Source organism: Mustela putorius, unplaced genomic scaffold (genome assembly GCF_011764305.1).
Source record: "Mustela putorius furo isolate JIRA1106 unplaced genomic scaffold, ASM1176430v1.1 tig00537335_pilon_pilon_pilon, whole genome shotgun sequence".
NCBI lineage: Eukaryota > Metazoa > Chordata > Mammalia > Carnivora > Mustelidae > Mustela > Mustela putorius.
The window spans coordinates 5,100,556-5,124,404 of record NW_025422457.1 but is presented as its reverse complement, the minus strand read 5'-3'; the positions used below and the strand labels follow the sequence as shown (position 1 = coordinate 5,124,404).

The following is a 23,849-nucleotide window of genomic DNA, read 5'->3' as shown; positions in this document are numbered from 1 at the left end:
TCTTATGCCACCATTGTAAAGAGTATATATTAGATCTATACTAGCTTATTTGGAAGGATTTCCATGAAAAACTGCTATTGCATGTGTCAACACACATGTTGAGAGGAGAGTTTATGATGCTTCATATGGATAAAAAAAACTCTACCCTCAAAGCCCTAAATATCCATCTTAAACATATGCATACTTGTATATGAATTTGTGAGCATAGGTGTTGCTAAATGTGGTTATCTGGAGTTTTAATCCCAGGAAAGAATTTTCTTAGTATTATTGGTAAAAGGTTATGACTAGTCACTTAGAGAAAAGGGAATTAGAGACTAAATTAGAGGCCATCCTGTCCTTTATGTTTAATTTTTTTAAATTTATTTTTTATTTATTTTCAGCATAACAGTGTTCATTATTTTTGCACCACACCCAGTGCTCCATGCAATCTGTGCCCTCTATAATACCCACCATCTGGTACCCCAACCTCCCACCCCCTGTTTAATTATTTTTAAGAATGTACGTAAATCATGTCTTTTTATCAAAAAAGAACGGTCTCATTTTAGTTAAAAAGTTCTTTTTGTATTCTTTATTTAAGTCATTGTTTAACCTTTAGGTTAGTCTTTGTCTTCCCTATTATTCCCATCTCTTAAATGGCTCATGGCATTTCTTTACTTTCTTAAGTACATTAAGTTGTTGGATTTTTTTCACATGGTGATGATCTGGTACGTGGCGAGTATCACAGGTTTTGTTTTAGCAAGCAGGTCTCAAAGTAGTTTGCAAATATGTTTAAGGTAGAAGCAACAAGACCTGCCGAAGGAATAGAAGTAAGATGTGAGGGGAAAATAGCCAAGAATGCGTGAGCCTGAGACTTGAACAGCTGTAAGAATGGTGGTATCCTTTACTGAGCAGAGAAGACTGCTTGAGGACCAGGTATGGGGGGAAAAGGCCAAGCCTGCAGATTTAGGCATGCGAACGTTTAGATGCATCTCCTGGAGATGTCAAGTCTAGATAAGAATTTTGAGTTTGGGGAAAGGTTGGGGCTAGAGATACACATTTGGGAATTGTCAGAATATAAATGGTATTTAAAGCCATGGATGAGGTGGGATAGCCATAGGAGTACATATCAGTGGAGAAAAAAGAAGTTACTGCATCCTGGGATACTTCCGTATGTACAAGTAAGAGAAACAATTCGATGCAAGGTATGAGAAGAAAGGAGCTGGACACCTTAGTCCTTGACAGATTTTGAAATACTGACCGGATAACCCAGTCGTACATCCTCAGCAGGCAATCAGAAGGAGAGATCTGGTCCTCAGAAAGGAGTTGGTAACTAGACCTAGAATTTGGAATTCCTTCCCCCAGGGGAGATAGTTGCAACCATAAAAGGCATTAAAGTTACCAAGAAAATGAGGGGGAAAAGTCATGTAGCCATTAAGCCTATAGAAAAATCTGTTCTTTAGAGTGGAAGAGAGGGAAGAGGATGCATGAAGAAGGTTAAGAAGGATGGGAGAGAGCTAAGTGCCTTCTCACGAAGAAGAGGCTATGTAGCGGCAGCTGTATTATGAGGCAAAGAAGGCGAAGCCTAATAAAAAGTCACAATGTCAGAGAATAGATGATAAAATTGAGTCCCAAAGAAGCTAAATGACCAATCAAGGTAACACATAGTCTTGGCAGAACCAGAATTCAAACCTGGATATCATACATTTGTTTTTGTACTATGTGTTATATAAAAAATATAGAAAACTAAGTCTCATTCAAATAAACTATGACCTTATAAATAAGAATCCCAGTTATTCTTATAAAATAAAATTTGCTAATAATTTTTAATGGTACTTGAATATTTAATGAACTGATATGACAACCAGCGATTCTTCACTTTAGGTTACAGGATGTGCATCTGTCACTTACCTTGTCGACCAGTGAAACCAAACATTATTGGAGAACAGGTAATCAGATGTGAGATTTATTTTTAAATTTAGCCCTCTTTAAAGAAAGCAGAATTTTTACCTGGCTTTAAGGCTGTGGGCACATTTGACAATGAGGTTTACTTTAAGATTTTGTGTCTGAGTGCTTTCAGATTATCCTGGTAGGAAAAAAATATGAATTATATGAAAAAAAGAGTTACTGTATTGAACTTTTCATTTTTCAGTTTTTAATTTTATTCAGATAAATTTTTCTCTTGTGGTTTCAGAACAAAAGTTAACCTATTTACTAATTTTGGAATGGAGAATTTAAATAAAAAGTAATATTCTTCTTTTAAAATAAATTGATTATGGGATAAAAGCCTTCAATTTCTGTGATTCAGTTAAATATCAGTATGTCAATTCATATTTACCTTCTCTGTGCTCTTTTAATCTGTCAAAGGACAGAATTAAGAAACTTTCTGAAATCTTAATAATTGTTTAAAAGTGCTAATGTCCCTTTTTAGGATACATTTAACTTTTGGGGAATACAAATTACAAAATAGTTTTTAGTAGTACTATCCTGGATGCATATTTGCTTAAGAAGTCCTCATTATTAATTTTTTTTCAGGCCACTAAAAAGAGTAAAGTGCTGGGGAGAAAAAAAACAAACATTTCTTAAGCAGGGGTCAGGACAATGGTTGGTCCATCAACCCTATCCAGGACATTTTGAATGGGATGACAACAGTACCAATGTGTAATGTTTTCACCTGTTCTTTACTTGCTGTTTGATCCCAAAGAGGTAGAAGCTCTAAGGAGGTAGGAGGTAGAAGTTCTAAGGGTAAAAGGGTAAAAGGTATCAAAAGTAGAAAAAAGCCATTGGAATAATCTCTTTATTTTCAGCTAAATGAAAAATTACAAAATGAAAATTTTTTACTTGGACCATTAGTCTTTTTATTACATTCCTAGCATTCAGTGGTATGCCGAAACTAGCCCATATTTCTAGAAATATTGAAAGTTGGTTGTTAAACATGGCCATCATTAAAAATTAAATTGTATAAATTTTAAAGTGAATAAATTATATTATAAACAAATGTAATGAGTACTCCAGTCTCATTATTTCCTATTACCTATTTTACTATTGTCGGCGCCATATACATATATATGTATAACATATATATAATACATTATATATTTATATTATATATTATGTTTATTATATCTGCATGGAGGCCATGCTCTCTAGTAGGATATTACACATCTTTTCCCAAACTCACATTCAGTGATTTCACATCAGTAGCTTGAAATCTGTCACAATTGTAGCTTGGCATTGGCCGTGGTAGAGTACACATACCACAGAAAGCTGCAAACAGTATAAATCAGGACTTTATTTTCCTGGAGAACAATTGTTACTCACCTACTAATACAGTTCTGCTAATTTTATGCCATTTTTATAAGTGCTACTTATAGAAAATAGGGTACAGTTATATGCTGACTAGAATGAATGGGAAAAACAAAGTTGTGGTCTATTATAAAGTAAGTAAAAAGCAAACATAAATGTAGAGAAGGAAGTAAAGATCCCTTTGAAGTCCCATGGCAATATTAATACTGTCTTCTACATCATTAAACTCGTGACACACTAACATACTTCAATTTGCAATCTTAATAAACTTCTATTTCATTGTCTTTCATTGTACATTTAAATTAAATACTCTGTTTGATAGATATCCAGTAAACTGGGCGCCCATTATCATTGTATCATTTGTTCAGCAACAATCACCAGAAGAACCGATATGCTGGGACATGTAAGGCGACATGTGAATAAAGGAGAGACGAAATCCAGGTATATTGCTGGTAAGTTGAGCAATCTCATTAACATGTGTTGATAAGTAAATCCTTAAACAATGATCGAGTTATTCTTTTCAGACAGCGGGGAGATAAAATACAAGGACTTAACCAAAACATTTAGTTAACTATTAATCCATTACCTTATGTTTCATTTTCTTTCTGTGAGGCTCCCAACAACATTTAACTGTCCTCAGTTTAACAAATATATTTAATGTGGGTAGAAAAAGTGATTGATGCCAAAGTAAATATACATATATATATATGTGTGTGTGTGTATTTATATATATATATTTTTTTTTTTTTTTTAAAGATTTTGTTTATTTATTTGACAGAGAGCTTGAGCGAGCACAAGTAGGCAGAGCTGACAGGCAGAGGGAGAGAGAGAAGCAGGCTCTCCAGCAAGCAGGGAGCCTGATGTGGGGCGTGATCCCAAAACAGTGGAACCATGACCCAAACCAAAGTGAGCCACCTAACTGACTGAGCCACCCAGGCACTCCTAAATATAGGTATCTTAACAGAAGATTATAGATAGCTATATTATACTTACTGTTGAAAACACTGGAAAAAGGAGTTATATAAAGACCATTTATTATCCTGAAGTGATATCGGGTTATTAATAGCTTGTTATTAGTGAGGCAGCCCTTCTTAAGAATTAATGGGATGCCTGGGGCTCAGTTGGTTAAGTGTCTGCCATTGGCTCGGGTTGTGATCTCAGGGTCCTGGGATCGAGTCCCAGATTGAGCAACTTGCGCAGGAGGGAGCCTGCTTCTCCCTCTGCCTGCCCCTCCACCTACTTGCACATGCATGTGCGTTTTCTCTCTCTATCTCTCTCTGACAAATAAATAAAATCTTTAAAAAAAAAAAAAAAGAATTAAGACCTCATGCCCTAAGGCATCCATTGTATGTAATGAATTAATTTATCTCATATACATCTAAAATGGTTATTATGTACTTTTCTTTCAAGAATTGAAAAAATAGTCACTGAAATAATTTTCTATAGAGCTTAATTGCTGGTAGAAACTGGTTTGAGAAAGGCTGATCTTGTGAGATAAGTCACATGCCACTTTGGTGGGTGTAGAAGAATATAAAAAACACTAGGGAATGTTAACTATGATTTGGCATTGTAAAAAGGGAAGTACGGTTGCCATGTAGTTAACATTCTGATTTTAATATTATCAAGAAAGCCAAACACAGGGGCGCCTGGGTGGTTCAGTGGGTTAAGCCTCTGCCTTTGGCTCGGATCATAATCTCAGGGTCTCCTGGTCTCAAGCCCCACATCGGGCTCCCTGCTCAGCGGGGAGCCTGCTTCCCCCACTCTCTCTGCCTGCCCCTGCCTACTTGTGATCTCTGTCAAATAAATAAATAAATCTTTAAAAAAAAGAAAAGAAAAAGCCAAAAATAAAGACTATTTTTCCCCCACACATAATATATATGTCTCATTCCTAAAATATACAAACACAAATACATCAGTATTTCATTTGGGCTCATAGCTAAATGATTCTAATATATACAAAATGTAGAATCTTTTTTTTCCCCATTACTTTATACCCAATTTAAGATAATTTTGTATTGGGTGCCTGGGTGGCTCAGTGGGTCAGGCCGCTGCCTTCGGCTCCGGTCATGATCTCGGGGTCCTGGGATCGAGTCCCGCGTCGGGCTCTGCTCGGTGGGGAGCCTGCTTCCCCCTCTCTCTCTGCCTGCCTCTCTGCCTACTTGTGATCTCTGTCAAATAAATAAATAAAATCTTTAAAAAAAAAAAGATAATTTTGTGTTTTACGGTTGTAGTTATAAGAAAGTGTTCTGAAATCTAGCATGTTCTGGAAGTATAGTGATTCTTTGTCATCCACGATGACTTATGGAATGAAACAGAGATACTAACTTTATAACCATTATATCACAGTAAGGTATATTTAGCAGCCAGTCTATGTAAACACAGTATAGGGGTTGATGAACAATAAAGGCGTTTTAGGATTTTTTTTTAAGATTTTATTGATTTGTCAGAGAGAGAAAGTGCACAAGCAGAGGGAGCAGCAGGCAGAGGGAGAAGCAGACCTCCCACTGAGCGAGGAGCCCAATGTGGAACTCGATCCCAGGACCCTAGGATCATGATCTAAGCTGGAGGCAAACGCTTAAACTGACTGACCCACCCAGGAGTCCTGAATTTTTTTTTCCCCAAATTTTGTTTTATTTTAAGCTTATTGTTCTTAGCTAGGGTTATAATACAGATATTTTGATGTTCAAGGCAGGGAAGATTTGACTTAATAAACTTTAATTACCCAAATACTTAATTGAGTGCTACTCTTTCCTAGAGACAGTACTGAATAAATCAGTTTTGGGTTGTTTTTCTTTTTCCATTGTTTACTCAATTGGTTACATTAACAAAATATTAAAATGAAAAGTTATTTCTTTTAATGTGTATTGTTTTGGATATTTAGAATTATTTTGTATTTCACTGGAAATCGTTTTTTTTTTTTTTCATTTTAGCTTCTGCAAAACCACCTAATGAAATTTTGAAAGAGGCAGACACAGATGTACAAGTTTGTCCTAACTATTCTGTACCTCAAAAAACAGATTCCTATTTTAATCCCAAAATGAAACTAAACCGGTAAGATAAATTGGGAAAAGGATTATGGGATGTTTCAAATTATAACAAATGTACCTTCTCTTAATCTTATGTTCTAATACAGTGAAATTTAAAACTAGGTACAGATTGAGAGTCATCTGTTTTAGTATTTTCTTAGAATGATTGTTTTCTTTTATCCTACCAAACTAATTTTTTTCTCAGAGAGTAAAATAGTACTTTTGTGGGCAAGTTTTATTTATGGAATCATTATTCATGGTGAATGCTTGTTTATAGAACCCAACTAGATTGATAGTTTAATTTCACAAATTTTACTTCTTATACTAAAGTAGGGAATATATTACTAGGTCTTCCTTTAAAACAGGTTGTACAGAAAATAGGAACCCCAATTCTCTCTCTTTTTTGAGAGTGTGAGCCTGAGGTGGGGGAAGAGGCAGAGAGAGAGAGAGAGAGGGAGAGAGAATCCTAAGCAGGCTTCATGCCCAGCTCTGAACCCTGTGTGGGGCTGATCTCACAAACTTGAAATCCTGACCTGAGCTGAAATCAAGAGTCGGATGCTTAACTGACTGAGCCACCCAGGCTCCCCATCTCACTATTCTTCAATAAAATAAAATCTACAGTGATGAAGCCATGGTACAGTAAAATTATTTCAGATTATTATACTTTCTAGGCAACTAATATTCTGTACATTGGCTGCTTTGGCTGAAGAAAGAAAACCTTTGGAATGTCTAGATGCCTTTGGAGCCACTGGTGAGTAATGTTTTTTTTGGAACTCCACTTTAATTATCAGCTTTATGCAGTATTTTTTCTTAGAAAATGTATACGGGTATTCTATCTGGCAGAATATTTTGGCATAAAAAATTAAAGACTCAAAGTAAATATTTTCATTGTGGAAAAATTTCCAATATATACAAAAGTAGACCATAATAGAGTCCTTTGCTATCTATCACTCACTTCAAAAATTATCAACTTGTGCTTGTTCTTTTGGCTGTATCCCATGCACTTTTCCCTCATACCTCCTTCTACCATCCTTATCCCCATTATTTTGATACAAATCACTGATACATCATTTGATCTGTAAATATTTCAGTTGGTTCTCTGAAAGATAAGGATTTTTAAAAAAGAAAACCATGATACCATTATCACATCTTAAAAAATTAAATCAATATCAAATGTTTTAATATCAAATGTTAAATATGCCCAATTACCTGATTTTTTTTTTTAATCAAGCAGGGATTCAAATAAAGACTATATATTTCATTGTTTGATATTTCTAAATCTCTTTTTAATCTATATTCACATCCATCATTTTGTTTGTGTGTGATAATCATTTGTTGATATGTAGCTTGTTTGCCTTATAGACTTTTCCAGAGTCTAGATTTTTGCTAATGGTATCTCCATGGTTTGTATAACATGTTCCTCTGTCCCCTGTATTTCTGTTAATTGGTAGTTGGATTTTCAGGTGTGATCAGTTTCAGATAGGATTTTTTTTTCTTTTTTCAAGAATACTGGTTCATTATAATCAGGAAATACTTGATGTTTGGTTATCTCTTTTTTTGTGATATAATAAACTGCCTAGTCATTAGGCTGTGGGGTGAGGGGTAATTTTAAATACTGAGAACATTTTTCCCAAAAGAACTTAAGAGTAAAGAAAAGATAATAGGGTAGAAAATTTCTAAGAAGTCACCTGAACGTAATTCAAGTCTTTCTTCTTATAGGTCATAGGACTGTATTTTGGGGAAGTTTGTAGCAAAAGGATGATAGCAGGAATTAGCTCTCCTTTTTAAGTTCCTCTTTGTTGGAAAAGTAGTGGTTAAAAGCAATTTAATATCTTGCATAATCTGATCCCAACCTACTTTTCCAAATTTAATTACCAGCATTTTCCCTTATCCAACCCTTTTTCTTTATTCTTTTTTCTTTGTCTTTTTTTTTTTTTTTTAATTACATTTAATCTATTTTACCCATTCCCCAACCCACCTCCCTTCTGGCAACCACCAATTTGTTCTCTGTATTTAAGAATCTGCTTTTTTCTCTTCTTTGTTAATTTTGTTTCTTAAATTCCACATATGAGTGAAATTGTATTTGCCTTTCCCTGTCTATTTCACTTAGCATTATACTCTCTAGGTCCATCCATGTTGTTGCAGTTGGCCAAGATCTCATTCTTTTTTATGGCTGAATAGTGTTCCATTGTGTATATGTACTTCCTTCTTTATTCATCTATCAGGAGATACTTGAGTTGCTTCTATATCTTAGCTATTGTAAATAATGCTGCAGTAAACACAGGGAAGCATGCATCTTTTTTAATTATTTTCATTTTCTTTGGGTAAATACCCAGTAGTAGAATTACTGGATCATATGGTAATTCTATTTTCATTTTTTTGAGGAAACTCCATACTGGTTCCCACAGTGGCTGCACCAATTTACACTCTCACTAACAGTGAGTGAGGGTTCATTTTTCTTTGCATCCTCACCAACACTTGTCTTTTTGATTCTAGCCATTCTCGTAGGTGCAAGGGTGATATCTCATTGTTTTGATTTACATTTTACTCATGATTAGTGATATTGAGCATCTTTTCATGTGTCTGTTGGCCATCTGTCTATCTTCTTTGGACTCTTAACCATCTTCATCCAATTCTTCCACCCTCTACCCTCCCCCTGCCCTACTTCTGGCAACCTACAAATCTGATCTGTTTCTATGAGTTTGGTTTTTTCAGAGTCCACATATAAGTGAGATCATACAGTATTTGTCTTTCTCTGACTTACTACACTTAACATAGTGCCTCCAGTGGTCCATCCATGATGTCACAAGTGGCAAGATTTTCTTCTTTCTTATGGCTTAATAGTATTTTCTAGTGTGTGTATGCATATGTCACATTTCTTCATCCATCTGTGGACACTTAGGTTGTTTCTGTGTCTTGGCTATTATAAATAATGCTGCAATGAACTATTCTTTTTTCAGCTGAGATCATCAAAGCTAATGTCTGAGCTTTTCAGTCCTTTCGTGTAATGTTCCCTTGTAAACTTGTATCAGTTCATAGCAGTCAGTTTCCATGCTTCCCCATCTCTAAAATGTGAATGTTAGAACTAATCACAGGCTTATAATGAGAACTTGGAAATATTTGTAAAGACCGTGGCACATAGTGGATGTTAAATATTTACATTTATGAGACATATGAGTGAAGAAGATGTACTAAAAGTATTGACCATAGAGGGTTTTCTAATACACAGTGTCTGGGCCTGTGGCACCTCTCCCATATTGTAACAGATGTTGCTTGTGGCACTAATCCAGTATGGTCTAGAAAGCCTGTGAGGAAAGGCTTTCTTGGTCTGAATTCTTGATCATTTGCTTACATGTACAAAGTTGTTCTGTTTAATTCACAATGATGCTGTTGTACAGTGTGTGAAAAATGTTAATCCACTAAAGTTGTTTTCGTAATTTTGGTGCATTAGGTAAACTTCAGCAGGAGGAGTTTTCAGCTTCCCATCCCCCAGGCTGAGTAACTCCGCCCTTACTCTTATTGTATGTTGGGTTTCTCTGTAAGATTTTGTTTGAAAAAAGCATTCCATTGTAAGAAATTTTAACAAAAGAAAACCTATTCCCCCCAATAAAGAACAAACATGATTATTTTATTTGACTGGGGGTTTCGGAAAAGTTTTAGAAGTATTAATGAAAATCTGTTAGACACATTTTGTGTGTGTATGGTAACTTTTATTCAGAGGGTTTGTAGTGAGAAAGTAAAAAAAAAAAATTATTTATGACAATATTAAGATTTTGAAACAATATGGTTTTGGTTTTATAAAATATTTATTATTATATACTGTTCTTTAATTACTACAATTTAAAATTCCTTTTCCTTCACATTTCTCCTAAGGGATAATGGGACTACAATGGGCAAAACATCTTGGAAGTGCAGTTAAGGTTACAATTAATGACTTGAATGAAAACTCTGTGACACTAATTCAGGAGAATTGCCATTTAAACAAATTGAAAGTGGTGGTGGACAGTAAGGAAAAGGAAGAGAGTGATGCTATTCTTGAAGAAGGAGAGGAAAACCTTGGTAATATTAAGGTGACCAAAATGGATGCCAATGTACTGATGCATCTGAGATCTTTTGATTTCATGTAAGTGCAAAAAAATTTGTGTTACTTTGTGTGTGTGTGTATGAATTTCTAAACTGGCCCAGGTTTTGGAGGGGGATAAAAAGACTATTGTTTTTTACTTATTTGCATTAATAGGTTTTTTTGTTGGCATAAAAAATTCAATAAGAACATTTTCTAGCATTTGAAATACAATTCCTAAGCATGACAGTTTTCCTGTAAGCCTGATCCATTCTTATATGTGATGTATATATCATGTGATCATTTTATTACTTAATTTAAAAACAGAACTGTATATTTAAAACAGATTTGTAAAGTACTTTTGAATCCATGGCATTTTTTCATTAGACTTAATGACAGTGGTATCATTTTGATTACGAGTATGATTTTAAATAAATTATATTCTTTCTCATTTTAGACATCTAGACCCTTTTGGAACATCCGTGAACTATCTAGATTCTGCGTTCAGAAATATAAGAAACCTTGGCATTGTATCAGTGACTTCTACAGATATCAGTTCTTTATATGCCAAGGCACAGCATGTTGCCCGGCGTCACTATGGCTGTAATATTGTCCGAACTGAATATTACAAGGAACTAGCAGCCAGAATTGTTGTAGCTGCAGTGGCAAGGTACCAGACTGACAACAACATACCTCATATGTTTGGTTATATGATAGAGATAATATTACAAAAAGTGCCAGTTGCATTTTTCAAAACATGCACGAAGTCCAAATTCTGTATTCATGTCTAGAATCTTGATTTGTTTGGTAATCTTATGTTTCTTTTATAATCTGATTTAAAAGTTTTGTCCCTAAAATAGTTTAGTCTCCAATTAAAAGTTTTATTAAAATAAAGTAGTTTACGGAAGAAGAGATAAAAATGAAAGTAAACCTTCAAATCAGTTATTTTTTTAACAATGTAGGTTAAATGGGGGCTAGCACCATGAAAAGAAAAAGCAAAGGCTGTTTTTAGATTTACAAAAAATCGGGAAGGGGGTGTTTTTATATTTATTTATTTATTTTTAAGTGGCTCTGTGCTGGGCATGGAGCTCCCAACACAGGGCTTGAACTGAAGATCCTGAGATTGAGATCTAAGCTTAGATCAAGAGTAAGACACTTAACTGATTAGCCACCTAGGTGCCCCAAAAAATTTTGGGGTATTTTATTTGTCATTGTTTTTAAGATTTTATTTATTTGTTTGTTTGTTTGTTTGTTTTAGAGAGGTGTTAGGAAGAGCATTCGAGCAGGGGGAAGAGCCCAGGGAGAAAAAAAAAATCTCAAGCAGACTCTGCACCAAGTGTGGAGCCCAATGCGGGGCCCAATCCCATGACGCTGAGATCTTGACCTGAGCCAGAATCGAAAGTTGGAGCTCAACCAACTGAGCCACCTCAGCGCCCCCAAAATCATTTTATGTCTGTTTCATCTCCTTTCTTTACATAGTTTGAATAAAATGATGGCTTATGGGGTGCCTGGCTAGCTCAGTCGATGGAGCATGTAACTCTTAATCTCAGAGTTGTTGAGTTCAAGCTTTGGGTGTAGAGATAACTAAAACAAAAATAAACATAAACATAAATTTTAAGTGATGGTTTGTAAACTTGATTCTGCAAAATGATCTTACCTATAAAACAAAAAGTTCTGTTTTTCATCAGGATTTCTAAAGAGTTAAAGAAAGTCTTTTTTTTTTTTTTAAGATTTTATTTATTTATTTGACAGACAGAGATCACAAGTAGGCAGAGAGGCAGGCAGAGAGAGGAAGGGAAGCAGGCCTCCCGCCAAGCAGAGAGCCCAATGTGGGGCTCAATCCCAGGACCCCGTGATCATGACCCGAGCTGAAGGCAGACACCTAACCCACTGAGCCACCCAGACGCCCCCCCTCTTTTTTGAGCACCCACTTTATTCAGAATATTATACTTGAAGAATAGTACAATATTATATAAATTGACCCTGAGAGTATAGCTAATGCATGATCAGCCAGTTCATTCACTAGCCTCAACATTGGGTTCACAACATTTAGAATGAAGTTCCTACCTCAACATAATACAGATTATTAGGCTTCATATACCTTTGCCAGTATTTCTAATTATCGGAAAACTCTGATATCCAGTGTGTATACATGCTAAGGACCTATTGTGTATACTTAGAAATGTTTATATTGTAATATCAACAAATTGAAATTAATACACATGAACTGAATTTAGTATGTATAACTGCAGAGGGAAAACTAAGTACATAAATGGTATATCAATTAGAATTTAATCCAGAAGTCTATAAAATTAATAGTGGCAAAAACTTCACCTATTCATTTTTCACTGAGCCTTCAGCACATACCAACCTACATGTAGTTAGTCCTCAGTAATCATTGTTTGGAAGAACTGTTATAGAAAAAGTAGATAAAAAGAAAGAAGGGTGGTGGTGAGGACAAGAAAAAAAGTGACACTGGGGCGCCTGGGTGGCTCAGTGGGTTAAAGCCTCTGCCTTCGGCTCAGGTCATGTTCCCAGGGTCCTGGGATCAAGCCCCACATCGGCCTCTCTGCTCAGCAGGGAGCCTGCTTCCTCCTCTCCCTTTCTGCCTGCCTCTCTTCTACTTGTGATCTCTGTCTGTCAAATAAATAAATAAAATCTTAAAAAAAAAAAAAAAAAAGTGACACTGAAAATCAGAGGGTGTAGTCCTACTGAGAGGATACCATAATGGAAAATGTCTAATTACTGAAGATTCTCCCAAGCATCCTTTATTACCTGTGTTTCAGTTTGTGTAAAAGTTACAGTAATGATCTTTTAAAAACACTACTATTAAGAATTGAACTGTCAAAAAAAAAAAAAAAGTGGAACTTTCCTTATTTTCCCATAACCCATCCATGGTTTCCTGTCCAGGTTTGTATTGTCAGTATAATGCCAAACAAAGAAAAATGATAAGCCCCCAAAGTAACTTTAAAAATTTCTTTCCAGAGCTGCAGCCCGATGTAACAAAGGCATTGAAGTACTCTTTGCAGTGGCTCTGGAACATTTTGTGTTGGTTGTTGTGAGAGTTTTGAGGGGGCCTACCTCTGCAGATGAAACAGCCAAGAAGATTCAGTACCTGATCCATTGTCAGTGGTGTGAAGAGAGAATTTTTCAGAAGGATGGTAATATGGTAGAAGGTAAATTCAAGTTTCTCTTGACTGGATATTGTGCTTATGTATAAGCCTCCAATGAATAAGTCTTTATCACATCCCTAATTACACATATTGTTGTCCTTTGATTTTAAAGATTACAGTGCTAACTTTATTTCCTATACTGGATTTCCTTTCATCAACAGACAAGACATTCGTGTGAGTTTATTAAAGTTATTTACTCATGCTGTACAATTTATGCTCTCTAGCTCTGCCCTCTATTCAAACATCTAGAAATAACTTAGTTTCCACTGTCACTAATTTTAGGAACATAAGTCAGATGACCTCTTTGTCTAGGGTGTTTCAAATCGCTAATTTTATAAAAGTAATTATCATGTTTCTGGCTTAATATAAAAACCATCAGTCATAAAATTCCTTCAGTAAACATTTACTGAGCCTCTACTATATGCCAGGCATGGGGATCAAAGAAAAAGATGAGGCTTATGCCCTCCTAGAGTTGTTTCTCTTTTGCTTTTCTGGGGCATAGAAATAGGTGTCCATTGTTTTCTGTTAGATTCTTGGCATGTTTTAATATGGATTTTTAAGAACTCTTACTAGAGTTTAACCCTTGTGATATGAGTTGCAAGTATTTTTTCCTCTTGTGACTTCAGTTGACATCTGGTTTGTTTTTTTTTTAACCTTTCACATGGAGAAGTTTTTTGTTGCTGTTTTAAAGTTAATTTAGTTTTCTTTTATGTATTCTGCCTTTCTGGATTTTTGTCTGTAGTTAGAATTTTCGTGTTTCTATATTCAGGGTAGGTTATGTTTTATTGAATAATTCACCTTTCTCCTAATGTGAGAATACCATCTCTTCCTTATACTAAAGAATATATTTGAGTTTCTTCCTGGATTTTCTGTTCTGTTCCATGGTTGAATATCTATTCATACACCTTTACCACACTATTTTTGATTACAGAGGATTTTTAGTGTTTAATATCTGTTACAGCAGTCCCTTTTCAAAGCTCTGTTTTCAGAGGGTTCCTGATAGGGGATCTTCCTTTTCTCTTAGTAAAAGAGTAAATAAAAGGGGGAGAGGGAGAGGGGGATGGAGTGGGTGGTTGGGTTATGAACACTGGGGAGGGTACGTGCTATGGTGAGTGCTGTGAAGTCTGTAAGCCTGATGATTCACAGACCTATACCCCTGGGACAAATAATACATTATATGTTAATAATTTTTTTTAATTTTAAAATAAAAAATAAAAACTGTACTGACTAATAAAGGAAAATAACTGACCAAAAAAAAAAAAAAAAGAGTAAATAAATAGGCCAGCTAGTATTTTAATTTTATTAAATTAAGGAGGATAGATACTATTATGATTTTAAAATTTCCTAATAACCTAGTATGCTTTTCATTTGTGCAAGTCTTTTGCTATAGTGTTCATTGCTAGTGAAGGCATCCTGTCACGTTCCTTTTAGTTCTCTTTAGTGCTTTCTGAGTCAACCATGGGTCTGAGATACCTATCATTTTTTCATGTTAAGAAAGTATCCTTCATTTCCACTTGTACTGTATTTTAGCACGATGTTGAATTTTGTCATATTTCAGCACCTATGGAGATGATTATGTGGTATATATTCTTAGGTCAATTGGTTTGATTAATTGTAATAAAGTTTTCCAGTATTGAACCATTCTGCCTTTCTAGAATAAACAACTCTGTCAGGGAGTATTTTCTTAAGATAGATTCTATTTGCTAATTTTTAAAATTTTGTTTTAGTATTCATTAATGAGATGGTGTATAGTTTCCCTTTTTAGGATTATTTTGATTGGGCTTTGAAGTCTGTTTAAACTGCAAAGGAATTTAGAATTTGGCTCTTTATTTTCCAGTGGTTGGGTACAGACAGGATAGCTTTAGCTTTTTAAATTTTCTTGGTTTCTGTGGTTATCTTCTTTTTTTACAATTTTTAACACTTGTCTTTTCTGCCTTTTCTCTTGACTGCTTTAGATACTGGTTTATCTGTCCTATTGTTGTTCATTTATTATCTTTCTTAATCTTTTACTTTTGTAGTAGTGATTAAGTATTCCAAAATTTGAATTGTTTTGGGTTTTAAGTAGTTTGATTTCTTGGCATTATAAATGAGATAATCAGCCTCCCATTTTCCATTTTCCCTTCCTAATTTGTGTTCATTATAGCATTTATATGTTGTTAGAATATGTAACACTGATATTTTATTTTGCCAATAAAATCTATACATTAAATGTGTTTAGTACTCATCATCACTTTTTTTTGCCATATTTCTTAAATCATCTCTTAGTTTGAGAAATCTGACTTTGAGTTTAGTCAAGAGTGTTCATGGGCAAAATACTCCGTGATTTCTTGCATGTTTAAAACTCACTGCCCATTGCCTTTATACTTAATGAGTTTAGAGTTTCTTTGAGTTCCTACCTTGTAAAAGCTTTTATGTTGTCATCTGTCACTGAATATTATTGCAAATATTCCTTCTTTTATGTGACATTATTTTGCCTGGCTGCACAAAGAAATATTAACTTTTGAAGTCCAGTAACTTTATTAGGGTATAGCTTTTTAGGATAAGTTTTCCTAAGTCATGGTGTACCCCTTCAGTATTTCAAATCATCTTTCATTTCAAGAGGATTTTCTTAAATATTTATTTAATTCTGATATTTATCTTGCCTTTGTATTACTATGCTTATGCTAGATCTCCTCAGCCTGTCTGTAATGATCATTTTATCTCCAGAAATGTTCAGACAGATTTGTAATTGTTTTATCTTCTTCATCTGTGACCCTTTTACCATTATGAAATGTCCATCTTTATCTCTCTGGTATTTATCTGAATGGATATATTATCTGATGGTAATATAAACACCACCTTGTAGTTCCTATTGACAATATTTTTGTCTTCCTATTACTTACAATCCATAAATGTCTTCTTGGATCTTACTTTTTTATCCAGTCTCATCGTGTCAGCCTTTTGAGGAGAGTTTTCGACAGTTCCTACTAATTGTCATTATTGAAATGGTTGACTTTATGTCAGCTCTTTTGCTATTCGTTTTTATGTCTTTTATGCCCTTTTCTTGTTCTGTTTCACTTTTGTTGCCTTTTTAAATCTTAGACATATTTTTAGTGTGTCATTTTAATTATTCTGCTGATTTTTTTGCTATATATTTTTCAGTTATTTTCTTAATGGTTTCTCCAGGGATTATAGTATGCACCTTTAACTTACCTTGAACTACCTCAGGTTAATATTGACTAAAGACTGGCAAAAGCTAGCAACTTTGCTCTAATGTAATCCTATTTTTCTCTTCCCATGTAGGCTATTTTTGCCATATGTTAATTATATATATATAGTGACCCAATCCAACAATATAGTATTGTATTTATTTTTTAAATATTCTTACGATTTTCAAAGAATTTAAGACAGGAGAAGTGCGAATACACACACACACACACACACACACACACACACATCTGTTATAGTTACCCAGATAATTGCCTTTCCAGTGCTCTTTGGTCCTAACTTTGGATTCAAGATACTCTATTGCATTTCCTTTCAGCCTAAAGAACCTACTTTAATATTTCTGCAACAAACTCTCCCACTTTTTACTTATCTGGTCATATCTTTATTTCACCTTCCTTTTTTTTATCAATTATTTTTATTAACATGTAACATACTATTTTCCCCAGGGGTACAGGTCTGTGACTCGTCAGGCTTACACATTTCACAGCACTCACCGTATCACATACCCTCCCCAATGTCCATAACCCAACAACGCTTTGCATACCCTCCTACTCCCAGGAACTCTCAGTTTGTTTTTTGAGATTAAGAGTCTCTTTTGGTTTCCCTCCCAATCCCATCTTGTTTCATTTATTCTTTTCCTAGCCACCCCTCCAAGCCCCCCATGTTGCCTCTCAACTTCATCATATCAGGAAGATCATATGATATTTGTCTTTCTCTGATTGACTTATTTCACTCAGCATAATACCCTCTAGTTCCATCTATGTCATTGCAAATGGCAAGATTTCATTTCTTTTGATGGCTGCATAGTATTCCATTGTGAATGTATACCACATCTTCTTTATCCATTCATCTGTCGATGGACATCTAGGTTCTTTCCATAGTTTGGCTATTGTGGACATTGCTGCTATAAACATTCAGGTGCACATGCCCCTTCAGATCACGGTATTTGTATCTTTAGGGTAAATATCCTGTAGTGCTATTGCTGGGTCATAAGGTAGCTCTATTTTCAACTTTTTGAGGAACCTCCGTGCTGTTTTCCAGAGTGGTTGCACCAGCCTGCATTCCCACCAACAGTGCAGGAGGGTTCTCCTTTCTCTGCATCCTTTCCAACATCTGTCGTTTCCTGACATGTTAATTTTAGCCATTCTGATTGGTGTGAGATGGTATCTCATTGTGGTTTTGATTTGTGTTTCCCTGATGCTGAGTGATGTTGAGCATTTTTTCATGTGTCTCTTGACCATTTGGATGTCTTCTTCACAGAAATGTCTGTTCATGTCCTCTGCCCATTTCTTGATTGGACAATTTGTTCTTTGGGTGTTGAGTTTGATAAGTTCTTTATAGATTTTGGATACTGGCCCTTTATCTGATATGTCATTTGTGAATATCTTCTCCCATTCTGTGAGTTGTCTTTTGGTTTTATTGACTGTCTCCTTTGCTGTGCAAAAGCTTTTGATCTTGATGAAGTCCCAATAGTTCATGTTGCCCTGCTACCCTTGCCTTTGGCGATGTTCTTAGGAAGAAGTTGCTGCATCTGAGATTGAAGAGGTTGCTGCCTGTGTTCTCCAGGATTTTGACGGATTCATTTCCCACACTGAGGTCTTTCATCTATTTCGAGTCTACTTTTATGTGTGTTGTAAGGAAATGGTCCAGTTTCATTTTTCTGCATGTGGCTGTCCAATTTTCCCAACAACATTTGTTGAAGAGACTTTCTTTTTTCCATTGGACGTTCTTTACTGTTTTGTCAAAGATGAGTTGACCATAGAGTTGAGAATCTATTTCTGGGCTCTCTATTCTGTTCCATTGATCTATGTGTCTGTTTTTGTGCTAGTACCATACTGTCTTGGTGATGACAGCTTTGTATAGAGCTTGAAGTCTGGAATTGTGATGCCACCAACTTTGGCTTTCTTTTTCAACATTCCTCTGGCTATTCAGGGTCTTTTCTGATTCCATATAAATTATAGGTTTATTTGTTCCATTTCTTTGAAAAAAAATCGATGGTATTTTTAATAGGGATTGAATTAAACATGCAGATTGCTTTAGGTAGCATAGGCATTTTCACAGTATTTGTTCTTCCAATCCACAAGCATGGAACACTTTTCCAGTTCTTTGTGTCTTCCTCAATTTCTTTCATGAGTACTTTATAGTTTTCTGAGTACAGAGTCTTTGCCTCTTTGGTTAGGTTTATTCCTAGGTATCTTATGGTTTTGGATGCATTTGTAAATGGAATCAACTCCTTAATTTCTCTTTTTTCTGTCTTCTTGTTGGTGTAGAGAAATGCAACTGATTTCTGTGCATTGATTTTATATCCGGACACTTTACTGAATTCCTGTATAAGTTCTAGCAGTTTGGGAGTGGAGTCTTTTGGGCTTTTCACATAAAGTATCCAATTATCTGCAAAGAGTGATAGTTTGACGACTTTGCTGATTTGGATGCCTTTAATTTCTTTTTGTTGTCTGTTTGCTGAGGCTAGGACTCCTAGTGCTATGTTGAATAGCAGTGGTGATAGTGGACATCCCTGCCATGTTCCTGATCTTAGTGGAAAAGCGCTCAGTTTTTCCCCATTGAGAACGATATTCGCTGTGGGTTTTTCATAGATGGCTTTGATGATACTTAGGTATGTAGCCTCTATCCCTACACTTTTTTTTTTAAGATTTTATTTATTTATTTGACAGAGAGAGAGATCACAAATAGGCAGAGAGACAGACACAGAGAGAGATGAGGAGAAGCAGGCTCCCTGCTGAGCAGAGAGCCCAATGCAGAACTCGATCCCAGGCCCCTGGGATCATGACCTGAGCCGAAGGCAGAGGCTCAACCCACTGAGCCACCCAGGCGCCCCTATCCCTACACTTTGAAGAGTTTTGATACAGGATGCTGTATTTTGTCAAATGCTTTTTCAGCATCTATCAAGAGTATCATATGGTTCTTGTTCTTTCTTTTATTAATGTATTGTATCATAGTGACTGATTTGCAGATGTTGAACCAACCTTGCAGCCCTGGAATAAATCCCACTTAGTTGTGGTGAATAATCCTTTTAATGTACTGTTGGATCCTATTGGCTAGTATTTTTTGAGAATTTTTGCATCTGTGCTCATCAAAGATATTGGTCTGTAATTCTCCTTTTTGATGGGGTCTTTGGTTTTGGGATCAAGATGATGCTGGCCTCATAAAATGAGTTTGGAAGTTTTCCTTCCATTTCTATTTTTTGGAAGAGTTTCAGGAGAATAGGAATTAATTCTTCTTTAAATGTTTGGTAGAATCCCTCTGGGAAGCTGTCTGGCCCTGGGCTCTTGTTTTTTGGGAGATTTTTGATGACTACTTCAATCTCCTTACTGGTTATGGGTCTGTTCAGGTTTTCTGCTTCTTCCTGGTTCAGGTTTGGTAGTTTATATGTCGCTAGGAATGCATCCATTTCTTCCAGATTGTCGAATTTGCTGGCATATAGTTGCTCATAATATGTTCTTTTTTTTTTTTTTGCTCATAATATGTTCTTAAAATTGTTTGTATTTCTTTGGTGTTGGTTGTGATCTCTTCTCTTTCATTCATGATTTTATTTATTTGGTTCCTTTCTCTTTTCTTTTTGATAAATCTGGCCAGGGGTTTATCAATCTTACTAATTCTTTCAAAGAACCAGCCCTTAGTTTCAGTGATTTGTTCAATTGCCCTTTTGGTTTCTATTTCATTTATTTCTGCTCTGATCTTTATTATTTCTCTTCTCTTGCTGGATTTAGGCTTTCTTTGTTCTTTCTCCAGCTCCTTTAGGTATAAGGCTAGACTGGGTACTTGAGACCTTTCTTATTCTTGAGAAAGGCTTGTATGGCTATATACTTTACTCTCAGGACTGTCTTTGCTGTGTCCCACAGATTTTGAACAGTTGTGTTTTCATTTTCATTTGTTTCCATGAATTTTTTCAATTCTTCTTTAATTTCCTGGTTGACCCATTCATTCTTTAGTAGGATGTTCTTTAGCCTCCATATGTTTCCAACTTTCTAGCTTCTAGCTTTGAGTTCTAGATTCAGAGCATTATGGTCTGAAAATATGCAGGGAATGATCCAAATCTCTTGGTACTGTTTGAGACCAGATTTGTGACCCAGGATGTGATCTATTCTGGAAAATGTTCTATGTGCAGTAGAGAGGAATGTTTGTTTTGTTGCCTTGGGATGGAATGTTCTGAATATATCTGTGATGTCCATCTGGTTCATTGTGTCATTTAAAGCTTTTATTTCCTTGTTGATCTTTTGCTTGGATGATCTGCCCATTTCAGTGAGGGGGATGTTAAAGTCCCCTACTGTTATTGTATTATTGTCAGTGTGTCACTTTGATTTTGTTATTAATTGGTTTACATAGTTGGCTGCTCCCATGTTAGGGGCATAGATACTTAAAATTGTTAGATCTTCTTGTTGGACAGACCCTTTGAGTATGATATAGTGTCCTTCCTCATCTCTTATTATAGTCTTTGGCTTAAAATCTAATTAATCTGATATAAGGATTGCCATCCCAGCTTTCTTCTGATGTCCATTAGCATGGTAAATTGTTTTTCATCCTCTCACTTTAAACCTGGAGGTGTCTTTGGGTCTAAATTGAGTTTTCTTTTGGCAGCATATTGATGTTTTTTTTTTTTAAAGATTTTATTTATTTATTTGACAGAGAGAGATCACAAGCAGGCAGAGAGGCAGACAGAGAGAGAGAGAGAGGAGGAAGCAGGCTCCCTGCTGAGCAGAGAGTCCAATGCGGGACTCGATCCCAGGACCCTGAGATCATGACCTGAGCCGAAGGCAGTGGCTTAACCCACTGAGCCACCCAGGTGCCCCGGGTTTTGTTATCCATTCTTACACCCTGTCTTTTAACTGGTGCATTTGGCCCATTTACATTCAGGGTAACTATTGAGAGATGTGAATTTAGTACCATTGTATTGCCTGTTAAGGTGACTGTTACTGATATTGTCTCTGTTCCTTTCTCGTCTACTACTTTTAGGCTCTCTTTTTGCTTAAAGGACCCTTTTTAATATTTCCTGTAGGGCTGGTTTGGTGTTTGCAAAATCTTTTGACTTTTGTTTGTCCTGAAAGCTTTTTATCTCTCCTCCTATTTTCAGTGATAGCCTAGCTGGACATTTTTCTCATTTAGTGCCTTGAATATATCATGCCAGTTCTTTCTGGCCTGCCAGGTCTCTGTGGATAAGTCTGCTGCCAATCAAATAGTTCTACCAATATATGTTACAGACTTCTTGTCCCAAGCAGCTTTCAGGATTTTCTCTTTGTCACTGAGACTAGTAAGTTTTACTATTAGAGATTGGGGTGTGGACCTGTTTTTATTGATTTTGAGGGGGGTTCTCTGTGCCTCTTGGATTTTGATGCTTGTTCCTTTGACATATTAGGGAAATTATTATAATTTGCTCCAGTATACTTTCTGCCCCTTTCTCTCATTATTCTTCTTCTGGAATTCCCATTATTCTAATACTGTTTCATCTTATGGTATCATTTATCTCTCGAATTCTCCCCTCGTGGTCCAGTAGTTGTTTCTCATGCTTAGTTTCTTTTTTCCCCGTCATTTGGTCTTCTATATCACTAATTCTCTCTTCTGCCTCATTTATCCTAGCAGTAAGAGCCTCCATTATTGATTACACTTCATTAATACCTTTTTGGTTTTCAGCTTTAGATTTTTGTTCTTTTATTCTTCCAGAAAGAGATTTTATTTCTCCAGACTAGGTTTCTCTAGTATCTCCCATGCCTTTTTCGAGCCCAGCTAGCACCTTGAGAATCGTCATTCTGAACTCTAGATCTGACATATTACCAATGCCTGTATTGATTAGGTCCCTAGCTGTCAGTTTGCCTTTTCTTTTTTTTTTTTTTTTTGTAGTGAGTTTTTCCACCTTGTCATTTTATCTAGATAAGAATATATGAACAAAAGGGGTGCCTGGGTGGCTCAGTGGGTTAAAGTCTCTGTATTCAGCTCTGGTCATGATCCCAGGGTCATGAGATCAAGCCCGGATCGGGCTCTCTGCTCAGCATGGAGCCTGCTTCCTCGTCTCTCTCTGCCTGCCTGTCTGCCTACTTGTGATCTGTCTGTCAAATAAATAAGTAAAATCTTTAAAGAAAAAAAAGAATATATGAACAAGAGAATAAAATACTAAAAGGGTGGCAAAGACCTCAGAAAAATGCACTAACCAAATCAGAAGCGACCCCAAACTGGGGGTAGAACAAAGGGGTAAAAAGAAATTAAAATAAATAAATAAATAAAATATATACATACACACGCATATGTATAGACTAGTGAATAGAACAGAGCCACCCACTTGATTTGGGGTGTATTTTGGTCTCTTAGAAGAAACTATCTCTTAAAATTTTAAAGAAAAAAACATATATATACAAAAATAAGGGTAAACATGATGAAGGGATGGAATATAATTGTAAAGATGAAAATTTTTTTTTTAAATTCTAAGAAAGGAGTTGATAAGGTAAGTTGGAAATAGAAAGAAGGGGAAAAAAAGAGGAATGTGCTCAGGCTGGAGACTAGAACAAAGCCCTGTGCTAGATTTAGGGTATATTTTGATCTATTAGAAGAAATTGTATCCAAAAAATTTTTTAAGAAAAAAAACCCTATGTGTATACAAAAAATAAGGTTAAATGCAATGAAGTATAAAATACGACTATAATAATGAAGGTTTAAAAAGATTTTTTTTAGAAAGGTTAATTTCACTGTTCCAGAATTCATTGTTTATGCACCTCATCCAGTGCTCCATGCAATATGTGCCCTCCACAATACCCACCACCAGGCTCACCCAACCTCCCACATCCTTCCCCTCCAAAACCCTCAGCTTATTTCTCAGAGTCCACAGTCTCTCATGGTTCGTCTCCCCCTCCAGTTCCCCCAACTCACTTCTCTCCATCTCCCCATGTCCTCCGTGTTTTTCCTTATAGTCCACAAGTAAGTGAAACCATATGATAATTGACTCTCTCCGCTTGACTTATTTCACTCAGCATAACCTTTTCCAGTCCTGTCCGTGTTGATACAAAAGTTGGATATTCATCCTGTCTGATGGAGGCATAATACTCCATAGTATATATGGACCATAGCTTCTTTATCCATTCGCCCATTGAAGGGCAT

At 35.7% G+C, this 23,849-nt stretch overlaps 1 protein-coding gene across 2 annotated transcripts in view; it reads left to right on the top strand.

The window, feature by feature from the left end:
- TRMT1L (tRNA methyltransferase 1 like) overlaps positions 1–23,849 on the top strand; it is a 53,909-nt gene that overhangs the window by 7,417 nt on the left and 22,643 nt on the right. For both annotated transcript variants that reach the window (XM_045074313.1, XM_045074312.1), the window contains 7 exons: positions 1,861–1,925; positions 3,605–3,734; positions 6,213–6,333; positions 6,980–7,059; positions 10,182–10,431; positions 10,826–11,038; positions 13,354–13,544. In XM_045074313.1, coding sequence (XP_044930248.1) covers positions 1,861–1,925; positions 3,605–3,734; positions 6,213–6,333; positions 6,980–7,059; positions 10,182–10,431; positions 10,826–11,038; positions 13,354–13,544 — 1,050 coding nt within the window. The remainder of the gene's footprint in view (positions 1–1,860; positions 1,926–3,604; positions 3,735–6,212; positions 6,334–6,979; positions 7,060–10,181; positions 10,432–10,825; positions 11,039–13,353; positions 13,545–23,849) is intronic.